The sequence below is a fragment of the Somniosus microcephalus genome, chromosome 21, assembly GCF_052327205.1.
Source record: "Somniosus microcephalus isolate GS21.2 chromosome 21, FLI_Smic_1.0, whole genome shotgun sequence".
Classification (NCBI taxonomy): domain Eukaryota; kingdom Metazoa; phylum Chordata; class Chondrichthyes; order Squaliformes; family Somniosidae; genus Somniosus; species Somniosus microcephalus.
The window spans coordinates 69,876,476-69,892,007 of NC_141007.1; the positions used below are offsets into that span (position 1 = coordinate 69,876,476).

A 15,532-nucleotide genomic window follows, 5' to 3' on the forward strand; every position below is an offset into this window, starting at 1 on the left:
GGAGCCGCCGTTACATGGCCACAGATCCAGGAGTCCCGGTTACACGGCCACAGGTACAGGAGCCGCGGTTACATGGCCACAGGTACAGGAGCCACAGTTACACGGCCACAGGTACAGGAGCCACAGTTACATGGCCACAGATCCAGGAGTCCCGGTTACACGGCCACAGGTACAGGAGCCGCGGTTACATGGCCACAGGTACAGGAGCCACAGTTACACGGCCACAGGTACAGGAGCCACAGTTACATGGCCACAGATCCAGGAGTCCCGGTTACACGGCCACAGGTACAGGAGCTGCGGTTTCACGGCCACAGGTCCAGGAGTCACTGTGGTGTTGTTTGGGGGGTTCAATTTCAACCCATGGTTGTCTGTTATGCACCAAAAAAAAGGGCGGCCAGGAGTTAAAAATCAGGCGGGGACGGAGTCATCTCGGCTGCTCCACTGACACCCAAGGCCTGATGCCTGAAACAGGCCTAAAGCTGCTTTGATATGAAAATCAGGGTCCTTCGTTGTAAGAACATAAGAAATAGGAGCCGTAGTAGGCCATTTGGCCCTTTGAGCCTGCTCCGCCATTCATTAAGATCATGGCTGATCTGATCTTGGCCTCAACTCCACTTACCTGCTTGTTTCCCATAACCCTCGACTCCCCTGTAGCTCAAATGTCTGTCCATCTCAGCCTTGAATATATTCACTGACTCCGCCTCCACAACTCTCTGGGGAAGAGAATTCCAAAGATTCACAACCCTGAGAGAAGAAATTCCTCACCTTCTATTCTTCCTCACATTTTCCCACATTATACGCCATCTGCCAAATTTGTGCCCACTCTGTATCTCTGCGGGTGAACGTATTTGTGTAACATTGCAGGGCCAGGGTTACTTTAACCCCAGCCTTTAAACTTCTTTAAAACTCAAGGGCCGCATTGTAGGGCCCCAATGCAAAATTCGGGTACAAATGGGCAGCGTTGAAAGTTTAGACATTTCAATTTTGCAGATTTTGTTTGCAATCTTCCTTTGTTCCCTCCCCCACTATTTAGCTGAGAATGTGACACTTATAAAGGAAACTACACAACTGGTGGGGATATTTCTAGATGTGTGAGCTTTCTTTACTTTTACATACGATTAATGTTACTTTGGAAACCGTGCTTCAATTTACATAAGGAGTGGTGGTTTTATTTCCTACCTCCGGAAGCAAAGCCCCAGCATAAGTGAATGGGGGTCATCATTGGTCCCACTTGCTGTCATCTTATTCTGTCCACAGGTAGTTGCAACAATGCTATTCTACACTAGCAGCCTTCCACTAACACCATCTAAACTTAAGATCTTGGATGAATGCAACTTGTGCTTGTTCTTGTAGTTCAGAGTCAGCCTATAGTCTGACATGTGTGTTAATCTTGGTTCCCCTTTCTTTCAAAGCAGACCTAAGTCGCTTCTTTAAGAACGCCTCTAACCACTCTCAGATCCCGTACTGCGTCGATCTGTTGGTACCGTTATTACAGGAAAAACACTTCGTTGATCAAATCATTACGCCGAAGATGTTGAAAGCCACCTTTCCGCTTCTGACTTTACTGCTATGTAAGTAAGATATAAAGGTTCTTTTATTATTTCTGCAAAGTAAACATGGGGAGAAGAACTTCTAAACCCTTTTACGATAGCAAAATACTGCAGATGTTGGAAATCCGAAATAACAACAGGAAATGCTGGAAAAACTCAGCAGGTCAGGCAACATCCGTGGACTAATAGAACACGTTTAGAATTTCTTAACACATAGAGGTGTAGAGAAAATCTCCCACTCCCACACACAAGAGTAAAGGAATAGTTGTCAGACACAACAAAGCACCGTATAGTTATACAGATTTATTTAAAGGTTGATGTTAAGGATTATATAAAACAGTTAAACCCCATGTAACCTGGAAAATCCTGTATTTAACTGTGTGTGCAGCAGAGAATATAACTCAAATAGCTCTTGGTCTTCTATCAACAGCTGGCTGTTGGATCAGATTTTTTTTTAAAGTAAGGCATGATTAATTATTGTAGTTTTTCATTTTTAAACTGAGGTAAATGCAAAGCTGAATATCTAAACTTCATTGTATTTTCTTTATTTCAGTTGAAGCTACTAAAACAGAGTCACAGCAAGGTAAGGGGTGTTTTAAGTTAATCCATAAATATTCCAATCTCTCTTTAGTTTAAAACATTGTGGTAGATCTTGACTTTGACAGAAAGTCAATGAAAATAAAAATCGGGAGATGTAAAACGGGCTGCCGACTCGCTGTCACCCATTTTTACACTATTGCACAAAGTCAAAATCAACCCCATTGTGTCTAAACAGAGCTGTGAAAAATTTAATGTGTTTGAGAATTATTATATTTGCTTATTCTATTTGCATATATTTTTGTGGCGAGGCATTCATCAGCTCAATCAAATGCTGCTTTTTTATCATACTGTACCATCATTTTTGTGGTTTCTAGCAACAAGAAATGCACTGTAGGCAATGCTCTACAAATTGTAATCTCTAATACATTAGTCGGATAGAATCTAAATCTAAATAGAAGTTAATTAAATGAAAAAGCATTTTATAAATTTTCACATCTATGCAGAAAGCCCATCCAGTTAATTAAATGAAAAAGCATTTTATAAATGTTCACATCTATGCAGAAAGTCCATACAGTTCCCCCATCATGACAATCAGCTGCTTCTTAACTGATTTGTCTGTCCATTCCATGTATTGATCACGCTGTGTGGAGAACGTTCTGAAATAATGTTAAATTGCCCTTTCACTCGTTTGAACCCGTGCCCCCTTTGTCCTGTTGGCATGGTTTAGGCTGAAGTAGTGTTCCACATTTACCTTTTTCTGTACTGTTTACTATCTTATGTACTCCTATAATGTCACCTCACAGTCAAGCCTTCCATGCCTGAAATAGCTCAAATTTCTCCAGTCTTTCCTCATAATTCAGTCTTCTGACACTAGGGGTCTTTTCTGAACTGCCTCCGGGGCTTGAATGTTCGTTTCTTGTGTCTCGGTGATTGGAACTAGACTCTATACTCAAGGGCCTAGAAATTCAGCTGTTTGCGCCAGACGTTAGCGCCAGATTTCCGGCGCTATCCACTTAGCGCCCGGGCACCGCCGGATCTGCGCCTACGCCGAAATTCAGCTGGGCTTTAGCGCCGGCGCAAAGTGTTAGCGCCCGGTCAGCTGCGCGCGCATCTTATGACGTCATTCCGTCGTGCAACGCCGTTTGTGCGCCCCAAACCGGAAATTCAGTGGCGCCCGGCCGATGTTGGCGTGGCGCTACTAAGAACTGTGAAATGGAACTCAACAGAGGCCCTGTGGGATTCGGGGAGCGCTAATTAAAGGGCACATCCACTCACCCATAAAAGCTAGCCATTTCGCTGCAATGACTTGACTGGTTTGGATTTCTGCACAGAGAGCAAGGCACAGAGATTACTGATTTCGGACACCATAGGAGAGGTCTTTTTGGCTTCTAGCCAGTGCTTTGACATTTGCATCCTTGTGATTTTGCTGGTTGGAACTTTGTAATGGGGGCTGCATGGGGGGCCAACCCTCAGTTGCGACATTTTGTGCGAAGGGCTGGCATACGCTTTGAGACAGGCCCAGGCATGGCTAGACGCAGAGGGGCCATTAGGCGTCGCCAACGTAGGCCTTACCCAGTCAGGCAATACCGGCAGCAGGTCTCAGATCTCACCATGACTGCGGCGCATTGTGTTAAGAGGCTGCGCTTCAGAAGGGAGGTGGTTGAAGAGATCTGCCAGCGGCTTCATGCAGATTTGCAGCCACAGCTCATGTCCAGGGCGTCTCTCTCGGTGGAAGTGAAGGTCACGGTGGCTCTCAGCTTTTATGCAAGCGGCTCCTTCCAAGCCGCTGCTGGGGACATCGCGACCATCTCCCAGTTCGCCGCGCATCGCTGCATCCGACAGGTCACCGAAGCACTTTTCGCGAGGAGCCACCAATTCATCTCCTTCCCCATGACCCAACACAAGCAGGAGCAGCGTGCATTCGGATTTGCCAGGATCGCGGCCTTCCCCATGGTGCAGGGCGCCATTGACTGCACGCATGTGGCTATGCGGCCACCTATCCGCAATGCCGAGCAAGACCGCAACCGGAAGGGCTACCATTCCCTAAATGTGCAGCTGGTGTGTGACCACAGGCAGCGCATCCTAGCTGTCAATGCCCGCTTCCCAGGAAGCATCCACGATGCCTTTATCCTGCGACAGACTACTGTGGCTGACATGTTCCAGGCACAGCCTCAACCAAGGGGATGGCTTCTCGGGGACAAGGGCACCCTTTGTGCACATGGCTCATGACCCCGCTCCGCGCGCCCAGGACCCCAGCGGAGCTGGCATACAACGAAAGCCATCAAGCCACAAGGAACCTAATAGAGCAAACGATAGGCGTCCTCAAGCAACGGTTCCGTTGCCTGGATCGTTCGGGCGGGTCTCTTCAGTATTCGCCGGATAGAGTCTCCCAGTTCGTCGTGGTCTGCTGCATGCTCCACAACCTGGCTATCCGCAGGACTCAGGCACTGCCACCTGACATTGGGCCACCACCTCAGGAGGACGAGCAGGAGGACCCTGAGGAGGAGCAGCACCAGGCCAGGAGGGAGCGACAAGGTCCAAGGGCCGTCCGCCGGGGGCTTATTGCTCGACACTTCTAGGCCCCCTGTCAGGGAATGGCCTGGCCCACTGAACGCAGCCGCTTCGCAAGCCCTCAGCCGGTTAACCCAACAACCACTTGAAACATGACACCTGCACATGGTGAATAAATAAACATCTTTATTTGAAAACCTCAGGGCCCTTCCCACATGGAAGAGCAAAACAGAGAAGACCCCCAAAAAACAGTAACAAACTTCTGTCACTCCCAAAACCTGGGGAGGACTAACATAACATCAGCATCCAAATGGCCTCGTCACTGGCCTAACAAAAACAAGCCCCCCCAACAACACAAAGACCCCCATAAAACAAAAACACATAATGCCCCCCAGAACAGAAGCCCCCGCATCACCCAAACCCTCGGTGAACACACTCTATTGGGTGTGGCGAGAGGGCGAGTGTGTGGACAGGCGTCTTTTGCCCCGGCCCGTCCTGCTGCTGCGCCTCAAGCTGGGCCGTGAGGCTGTGCCGAGGCTGGGGGAAGGATCCTCAGGGCGACAAGGCGTCTCGCCAGATGCCCTTGGGGGTCGGCCTACACGAGGGCGGGCCCGGGAGGGGCCGGCTGGTGGCTGCTGCAGCTGTGGGTGGCCCTCTTCAGTGGCTGCAGGAGCTCCTTGCACCGTGGCTGGGGGAGTGGCAGGCTCGCCTGCACCAATGGGTACAAGGTGGGTGATGCCAGGCGCGCGCTGGTCGCCAGACACACGTGCACTCGGGCGGCCTGGCCGGGGAGCAAGCGCGCCAAACTGTGGGTGGCCAGACCGGTGTGCGGCAGCAGGGCGGCGCCTGGCCTGGCGACGCCTCCCCGCCAGTGCGAGGGTCGCAGAAGTCAGTGCCCCAACTGCGCCGGCATGTCCCCGCATCTGCAGTCCCATTGTCTGGACAGCACCTCTCAGCTGGCGACTGGCGTGCTGCGCTGCCTCGAGTTGCTCGACCCCCCTCTCATGCGCTGCCACAAGGAGCTCCACCCCCCCTGGCGTGCGCTGCAGCGAAAACCTCGAGGCCCCTGGCCTGGGCTTGGCCGAAAGCCACCACACTTTGAGAGAGGCTTTCGATGGCCTGAGGCATCTGTGCCAGCACCTCCATGATTTCCACGTGGCGGCGCTCCGACGCCGCCGACATCTCGTCCAGGAGGCGCACCTCCTGGGCGACCTCCGAGTCCGGACTGGAGGGCGCCTCCACCCTCTGGCCAGAAGGCTGGCGTGCCGCCGGAGCGCTGCCGCGTGCGGCCACGCCACTGACACCAGGTTCTGCCCTCCCCTCCACCGCCTCCCCCCTCTGGGCAGAAGGGTCGCGTGCCGCCGGAGCCTTGCCGCGGGCGTCCATGCCACTGGGACCAGGTTCGGGGCTCCCCTCCCCCGCCTCCCCCTGGCTCTCCGGCACGCCAGACGTATCCCCTTCATTGGCATGTCCTGGAGCGGAGGAGGGTTCCCCCGAGGTGGCGCCTTCCTGCTGCTCCTCCACGTCCTCCTCCTCCGAGGGCCTGGCTGTGTGGGCTTCAGGGAGCACCTCCTCCTCACCAGCTGAAAGCAGGAAGGCACAAGTGTAGCTTTAGAGTGAGGACAGGCCAACAGCGAGGGAGGCCGCACTGGTGCATTATGCGCATTTATCGGCCACTGGGGAAGGATGTAGATCTGATGCGCGAGGGCAAGGATAGAGGTGCAGCCGGTCCTGTCCTTACCAGTGGGCTCCAGTATAGGGTCGGCGTCGCCGATCGCCACAGGCCCAATCACCGGGTGCCGCAGCAGTCGGGCCACCCTCTCTTCCAGAGGCGTCAGCTCCTGGAACTCGCGAGGGCCTCCACCAGTGACACGGAGGCTCCTGGCGTTCCTCGCCAGCTTGGCCTGCAAGAGAAAGGAGGGCGTCTAAGTACAGTGTGGTGCCCTGTAGCTGTGTGTGAGGCCTGCCATGGTGGAATAGCTTGCACAGTGTGGTGCCCTGTAGCTCTGTGTGAGGCCTGCCATGGTGGAATAGCTTGCACAGTGTGGTGCCCTGTAGCTCTGTGTGAGGCCTCCCATGGTGGAATAGCTTGCACAGTGTGGTGCCCTGTAGCTCTGTGTGAGGCCTCCCATGGTGGAATAGCTTGCACAGTGTGGTGCCCTGTAGCTCTGTGTGAGGCCTCCCATGGTGGAATAGCTTGCACAGTGTGGTAAGTGCAGAAAGAGCTCTTGATTAACATGCAAGTGCCATTGCAGCGGCAGCAGGGCTGGCCATTAGACCTTGGATGTCCCTTTGGCCCTAATGGGAGGTGCACATGCAAGGATGAGGGGGACATTGGAAAGGGTACTCACCTTGACCAGCCGACATAGGTCGTTGTATTTCTTGCGGCACTGGTCCGCACTCCTGGGAACATCTGAGCTGGAGGAGACCCTCCGGGCTATTTTGGTCCAGGCCTCCCTGAACTGGCTCCTGGGAGCCTTCCTGCCACTAGCCGGGCAAACGACCCGCCTTCTTTTGCGCACCCCTTGAAGGAGCACACCCAGCGCATGCTCAGAGAAGCGTTCGGCTCTTTCACGGGCCCTCTCCATGTCCTCCAGGCGTTGATATGCCACACAACCACTCCTGAGGCCTAGTTGCAGGGCTACAGCATGCAGGGCGTGGCTGCAGTCAAAGTTGACCCTTCCCCCTTTAAGAGCTGGCCGGCGTCAGGGTGTCTGCTGACACTCACCACATGATCGCACCTGCGCTGCGCCCGGAATCGGCGTTATTAGGCTGCATCGCCGGATTAGCGCCTGAACACAGGGTTCCAACGCCTTGTGCAGCGCTCGGCCAAAAAGTTGGCCAAATCTACTGAATTTCGGCGAGCTCGCCTGCACTTTCCGGCGGGCGCTAAATTTGACGAGCGCCCGACTTTAGCGCCGCAATAGCGTCAGAACTGAATTTCTAGGCCATGGTGTGGTCTGTACACTGTACAGTCCAATCACAACTTCCTCTGACTTATATTCTATTGTTTTGGCTATATCGTTCAGCATTATATTTGGTTTATTGATTGCTGCTGAAACACAATGAGCATCAAATCTACTAAAAACCCCTAGATCTCTTTGACTGTAACACTTTGCTATGTTTGTGTGTGTATGTGTGTATAATATATATATATAATATAAGTGGCAAATGTGACACCATTGTTCAAGAAAGGGTGTAAAGACAATCCTAGTAACTACAGGCCGGTCAGTTTAACATCAGTGGTGGGTAAAGTTTTAGAAACAATAAGCAAGGAAAAAATGAACGGGCACTTGGAGAGGTTTAAGCTAATTAAGGAGAGCCAACGCGGATTTGTAAAAGGCAGAACATGTTTGACTAATCTAATTTAATTTTTTGATGAAGTAACAGGGAGGATCAATGAAGGGAATGCAATGGATGTTGTCTACAAGGATTTTAGGAAGGCGTTTGACAAAGTACCACATAGAAGGCTGGTTAACAAAATTGAGGCTCATGGAATAGGTGGGTCAGTGGCAGCTTGGATTAGAATTGGCTTAAGGTCAGAAAACAGCGAGTTGTGGTAAATGGCTGTTTTTCAGACTGAAGGATGGTAGACAGTGGTGCTCCCCAAGGGTCAGTGCTGGGGCCACTGCTTTTTTTGATATTACCTGGATATTGGGGATATTGGAATATAAAGTAAAATTTCTAAATTTGCCGATGACACCAAACTTGGGGGTCTGGCAAACAGTGAGGATGATACCAATCAACTGCAACAGGGCATAGAAAGGCTAGCAGAATGGGCAGACAAGTATCAGATGGAATTTAATACAGAGTAGTGTGAGGTGATGCATTTTGGCAGAAAGAACAGGGAGGGGCAATATACACTTAATGGCATCGTTGTAAAGAGTGTGCAGGGACAGAGGGGCCTGGGAGTTAATGTGCATAGGTTCCTGAAGATGGCAGGACATATTGAGAGTGGTTAACAAAGCATATGGGATCTTGGGCTTCATAAATAGAGGTATTGAGTACAAAAGTAGAGAAGTTATGCTGAATCTTTATAAAGCGCTGGTTAGGCCACAACTGGAGTACTGCGTCCAGTTCTGGTCACCACACTTTAGGAAGGATGTGAAGGCCCTTGAGAGGGTGCAGAGGAGGTTTACCAGAATGGTTCCGGGGATGGGGGATCTTAGCTACAAGGACAGGTTGGAGAAGCTGGATTGATTTTCATTAGAGCAAAAGAGGTTGAGGGGTGATTTGATCGAGGTGTACAAGATTATGACGGGTTTGGATAGGCTAGACGGGGAAAGGCTGTTCCCACTAGTTGATGGTACAAGGACTAGGGGACACAGATTTAAGGTTTTGGGCAAGAGTTACAAGGGGGTCATGAGGAAAAACTTTTTTTACGCAGCGAGTGGTGATGACATGGAATTCGCTGACGACAGAAGTGGTGGAAGCGAACACACTCAATGTTTTCAAGGGGAGACTGGATAGGCACTTGAGGGAAATAAACTTGCAGGGCTACGGGGATAGAGCGGGGGAATGGGACTGACTCGATTGCTCTGCAGAGAGCCGGCATGGACTCGACGGGCTGAATGGCCTCCTTCTGTGCTGTTATGACTCTATATAAATAAAAACAAAATGCTGTAAATACTCAGGTCAGGCAGCTGTGGAGAGAGAAAACCCAAGTTAACATTTCAGGTCAATGACCTTTCCTCAGAACTGGAAAATGTTAGAGATGTAACAGGTTTTAAGCAACTGCAGAGGTAGGGAAAGGGGCGGGTGGAAGAACAAAAGGGAAGGTCTGTGATAGGGTGGAAGGCAGGAGAAATTAAATGATAAAAAGAATGATGGTACAAGACAAAAGGAGATGGTGATGAGACAAGTAAAGAAATAAAAGCTGGGTCTAGAGGTGTCAATGGGAATAGCAGAATCATTACCAACAGCTGCTCTCTGGAAAAAATGGGGGCAGAGGTTATGATCTGAAATTGTTGAACTCAATGTTTAGTCCAGGAGGCTGTAAAGTGCCTAATCGAAAGATGTGCTGTTCCTCGAGCTTCCATTGAGCTTCATTGGAAAAGTGTAGGAGGCCAAGGACAGAGAGGTCATAGTGAGAGTGGGGCAGAGAATTAAAAAACCAGAAGCTCAGGGTCTTGCTTGTGAACTGAACGGAGGTGTTCCTCAAAGCGGTCACCCAATCTGCAGTTGGGCTCCCTGGTGTAAAGGAGACCGCATCGTACGCAGCGAATACTTTATACTAAATTGGGAGAAGTACAAGTAAATTGCTGGTTCAGCTGGAAGGAGTGTTTGGGACCCTTGATGGTGGGAAGGGAGGATGGAGGAGTGTTGCAAGGGAAGGTGTTGTGGGAAGCGGAGGGGGTGATTGAGGAGTGGACGAGGGTGTTCTGGAGGGAGCGGTTCCTTCGGAATGCTGAAAGGGATGGGGAAGATGTGTTTGGTGGTGGCATCACACTGGAGGTGGCGGAAATGGCGGAGGATGTCCCGTTAAATGTGGAGGCTGGTGGGGTGGAAGGTAATGACAAGGGGAAGCCTATCGTGGTTCTGCGAGGGAGGAGAAGGGGTGAGAGCAGAAGTGCGGGAAATGGAACAGACACGGTTGAGGGCCCTGTCAACCATGGTCAAGGGGACTCCACGGTTGAGGAAAAAGGAAGGTTTATTGGAAGCACTGGTATACAAGGTGGCATCTTCAGAACAGAACTGGGACAATGGAATAGTGTCCTTACAGGAAGCAGGGTGGGAGGAAGTGCAGTCAAGGTTGCTGTAGGAGTCAGTGGACTTATAGTGGATATTGGTCGATAGTGGATATTGGTTGATAGCCAATTCCCAGAAATGGAGACAGAGATCTCGAGGAAGGGAAGAGTCGGAGATGGACCATGTGAAGGCGAGGAAGGGAAGAGTTGGAGATGGACCATGTGAAGGCGAGGAAGGGAAGAGTCGGATATGGACCATGTGAAGTCACGGAAGGGAAGAGTCGGAGATGGACCATGTGAAGTCGAGGAAGGGAAGAATCGGAGATGGACCATGTGAAGTCGAGGAAGGGAAGAATCGGAGATGGACCATGTGAAGGCGAGGAAGGGACGAGTCGGAGATGGACCATGTGAAGTCGAGGAAGGGAAGAATCAGAGATGGACCATGTGAAGGCGAGGAAGGGAAGAGTCGGAGATGGACCATGTGAAGTCGAGGAAGGGAAGAATCGGAGATGGACCATGTGAAGTCGAGGAAGGGAAGAATCGGAGATGGACCATGTGAAGGCGAGGAAGGGAAGAGTCGGAGATGGACCATGTGAAGTCGAGGAAGGGAAGAATCGGAGATGGACCATGTGAAGGCGAGGAAGGGAAGAGTCGGAGATGGACCATGTGAAGTCGAGGAAGGGAAGAATCGGAGATGGACCATGTGAAGGCGAGGAAGGGACGAGTCGGAGATGGACCATGTGTAGTCGAGGAAGGGAAGAATCAGAGATGGACCATATGAAGGCGAGGAAGGGAAGAGTCGAAGATGGACCATGTGAAGACGAGGAAGGGAAAAGTCGGAGATGGACCATGTGAAGTCGAGGAAGGGAAGAGTCAGAGATGCCCATGTGAAGGCGAGGAAGGGAAGAGTCGGAGATGGACCATGTGAAGGCGAGGAAGGGAAGAGTTGGAGATGGACCATGTGAAGGCGAGGATGGGTGGAAGTTGGAAGCAAAGTTGATGAAATTTGCCAGATCGGGGTGAGAGCAGGAAACGGCTCCGATACAGTCATTGTACCGGAAAAAGAGGTGAGGGAGGGGTTGTGAGTAGAATTGGAACAAAAAATGTTCCACATAATCCCACGAAAAGGCAGGCATAGCTAGGACCCATACAGGTTCCCATAGCAACACCTTTTATTTGGAGGAAGTGAGTGGAGTCAAAGGAGAAGTTGTTTAATGTGAGAACAAATACAGTCACCCTCCTTCACCTGGCTGAACTTGCAGGCTTACAGTCCAGATCCTTTGTCTCAATCGATTCCCTTCTATGAATTATACTGGATGCAAGACACACAGATACACACTCTCCACTGGCTGGAGTTATACCTAGCACAAAGGAAGATGGTTGAAGGTCAATCATCACAGCCCCAGGACATCGCTGCAGAAGTTCCTCAGGGCAGTGTCCTAGGCCCAACCATCTTCAGCTGCTTCATCAATGACCTTCCCTCCAACATAAGGTCAGAAATAGGGATGTTCGCTGATGATTGCACAGTGTTCAGTGCCATTCACAACTCCTCAGATAATGAAGCAGTTACGTCCGCATGCAACAATACCTGGACGACATTCAGGCTTGGGCTGATAAGTGGCAGGTAACATTCGTGCCACACAAGTGCCAGGCAATGACTATTTCCAACAAGCGAGTGTCTAACCACCGCCCCTTGACATTCAATGGCATTACCATCACCGAGTCCCCCACCATCAACATCCTGGGAGTCACCATTAACCAAAAACTTAACTGGACCAGCCACATAAATACTGTGGCAACAAGAGCAGGTCAGAGGCTAGGTATTCTGCGGCGAGTGTCTAACCTCCTGACTCCCCAAAGCCTTTCCACCATCTACAAGGCACAAGTAAGGAGTGTGATGGATTACTCTCCACTTGCCTGGATGAGTGCAGCTCCGACACTCAAGAAGCTCGACACCATCGAGGATAAATCAGCCCGCTTGATTGGCACCTCATCCACCACCTTAAACATCCACTCCCTCTACCACCGACGTACCATGGCTGCAGTGTGTACCATCTGCAAGATGCACTGCAGCAAGTTGCTTCTTTGGCAGCACTTCCCAAACCCGCGACCTCTTCCACTTAGATGGACAAGGGCAGCAGGCGCATGGGAACACCACCTACAAGTTCCCCTCCAAGTCACACGCCATCCTGACTTAGAAGCATATCGCCGATCCTTCATCATTGCTGGGTCAAAATCCTGGAACTCCCTCCCTAACAGCACTGTGGGAGTACCTTCACCACACGGACTGCTGTGGTTCAAGAAGGCGGCTCACCACCACATTCTCAAGGGCAATTAGGGATGGGCAATAAATGCTGGCCTTGTCAGCGATGCCCACATCCCATAAATGAATAAAAAAAAGCTGTAGAGCTTCCTGATCTGCCCAGTCAGTGGAAGTTCTGTTTGAAGTAAATACCACCAGAATTTATGTGGAGACATAGACAATTTCGAAATTTGCAGATGACACGAAACCTGGAAGTGTAGTAAACAGTGAGGAAGATAGTAATAGACTTCAAGAGGACATAGGCAGGCTGGTGGAATGGGCAGGCACATGGCAGATGAAATTCAACCCAGAAAAGTGAGAGGTGATACATTTTGTTAGGAAGAACAGGAGCGATAATACAAGCTAAATAAGAACATAAGAAATAGGAGCAGGAGTGGGCCATACGGCCCCTCGAACCTGCTCCACCATTCCATGGCTGAACTTCGACATCAACTCCACTTTCCCGCCCTATCCCCATATCCCTTGATAGGTACAATTTTAAAGGAGATGCAGCAACAGAGAGACCTGGGGTGTTTGTGCACAAATCTTTGAAGGTGGCAGGACGGGTTAACAAAGCATATGGGATCCTGGGCTTTATAAACAGAGGCACAGTATACAAAAGTCAGGAAGTTATGCTAAACCCATATAAAACATTAGTTCGGCCCCAGCTGGAGAATTGTCCCCAATTCTGGGCACCATACTTTAGGAAGGATGTGAAGGCTTTGGAAAAGGTACAGAGGAAATTTACTAGAATGGTTTCAGTGATGAAGGATTACAGTTATGTGGGGAGACTGGAGAAGCAGGGATTGTTCTTCTTAGAGCAGAGAAAGCGAAGAGATTTGATAGAGGTGTTGAAAATCATGAATTCGTTTAGATAGAGTAAATAAAGCAAAATCGTATCCAATGGCTGAAGGGTCAATAATCAGAGGACACAGATTTAAAGTGATTGTCAAATGAACCAGAGGCAACATGAGGAAACACCTTTTTACGTAACGAGTGGTTAGGATTTGGAATGCACTGCCTGATAGGTTGGTGGAAACAGATTCAATAGTAGCTTTCAAAGGGAATTGGATAAATACATGAAGGAGAAAAAAATGTAGGGATATGGGGAAATAACTGCGGAGTGGGACTAACTGGATTGCTCTTCGAAAGAGCTAGTGCAGACTCGATGGGTCGAATGGCCTCCTTCTGTGCTGTACTATTCTATGATTCTATGACATGTTGCTCCTTATATTTTCTTCTGGCCGTGGTGCAGGGATTCCAGACTGGTGTTAATACCCAAGGCCCAAGGGTGCTTTCCCCCACCACAACCCCACCAGCAGTCACCTGTCCAATCTTGGAGTCTCCTGAAATAGGGATGGTACCATGGATAGACACAAGATGAAAATGTTGTGGCAACTGCCAGGGTATTGTGCAGTCACTTGCATTATTCTGCTTCTGTAGTTGGTCTCCACCTATAAATTGATGGAATGAAAACATTTCCTTTTGATATATGCCATGGGGTTGTTGTTAAGACCCAGAACTAACAAAAAACAGAGAGTCGGAATAAATGGGTCATTTTCAGGTTGGCAAATTGTAACTAGTGCGGTGCCACAGGGATCAGTGCTGGGGCCTCAACTACTTACAATCTATATTAATGACTTGGATGAAGGGACCGAGTGTACTGTTGCCAAATTAGCTGATGATACAAAGATAGTGGGAAAGCAAGTTTTTTTCTTAAATTTGTTTATGGGATGTGGGTGTTGCTGGCAAGGCCAGCATTTGTTGCCCATCCCTAATTGCCTTTGAGAAGGTGGTGGCGAGCTGCCTTCTTGAACTGTTGCAGTCCATGTGGTGAAGGTAGTCCCACAGTGCTGCTAGGGAGGGAATTCCAGGATTTTGACCCAGCGACGATGAATGATTGGCGATACACTAAGTCAGGATGGTGTGTGACTTGGAGTAAAACTTGGAGGAGGTGGCGTTCCCATGCGCCTGCTGCCCTTGTCCTTTTAGGTGGAAGAGGTCACGGGTTTGGGAGGTGCTGCCAAAGAAGCCTTGGCGAGTTGCTGCAGTGCATCTTGTAGATGGTACACACTGCAGCTATGGTACGTCAGTGGTGGAGGGAGTGAATGTTTAAGGTGGTGGATGGGGTGCCAATCAAGTGGGCTGCTTTGTCCTGGATGGTGTCGAGCTTCTTGAGTGTTGTTGGAGCTGCAATCATCCAGGCAAGTGGAGAGTATTCCATCACATTCCTTACTTGTGCCTTGTAGATGGTGGAAAGGCTTTGGGGAGTCAGGAGGTGAGACACTCGCCGCAGAATACCTAGCCTCTGACCTGCTCTTGTTTCCACAGTATTTATGTGGCTGGTCCAGTTAAGTTTCTGATCAATGGTGACCCCCAGGATGTTGATGGTGGGGGATTTAGCGATGGTAATACCATTGAATGTCAAGGGGAGGCGGTTAGACTCTCGCTTGTTGGAGATAGTCATTGCCTGGCACTTCGGTGGCGCGAATGTTACTTGCCACTTATCAGCCCAAGCCTGAATGTCGTCCAGGTCTTGTTGCATGCGGGCATGGACTGCTTCATTTTCTGAGGAGTTGTGAATGGCATTGAACACTGTGCAGTTGTCTGTGAACATCCCCATTTCTGACCTTATGTTGGAGGGAAGGTCATTGATGAAGCAGCTGAAGATGGTTGGGCCTAGGACACTATAGATAGGAAGGGGACACATTGTGAGGAGTACACAATGAGTCTGCAAAGGGATATAGATAGGTTAAGCGAGTGGACAAAAATTTGGCAGATGGAGTATAATGTGCGAAAATGTGAGGTTATCCACTTTGGTAGGAAGAATAAAAAAGCAAAATATTATTTAAATGGAGAGAGACAACAGAATGCTGCGGTACAGAGGGATCTGGGGGTCCTTGTACATGAAACACAAAAAGTTAGCATGCAGGTACAGCAAG

At 49.9% G+C, this 15,532-nt stretch overlaps 1 protein-coding gene across 1 annotated transcript in view; it reads left to right on the forward strand.

Annotated features, from left to right (window-relative positions):
* Nucleotides 1-1,385: 1,385 nt before the first annotated feature.
* Nucleotides 1,386-15,532, forward strand: part of pecam1a (platelet and endothelial cell adhesion molecule 1a) — an 87,609-nt gene continuing 73,462 nt past the window's right edge. Inside the window, exons 1-2 of the mRNA XM_085963878.1 lie at nt 1,386-1,571; nt 2,104-2,133. Of these exons, the coding sequence (XP_085820004.1) occupies nt 1,532-1,571; nt 2,104-2,133 (70 nt within the window). The 5' untranslated portion in view covers nt 1,386-1,531. The remainder of the gene's footprint in view (nt 1,572-2,103; nt 2,134-15,532) is intronic.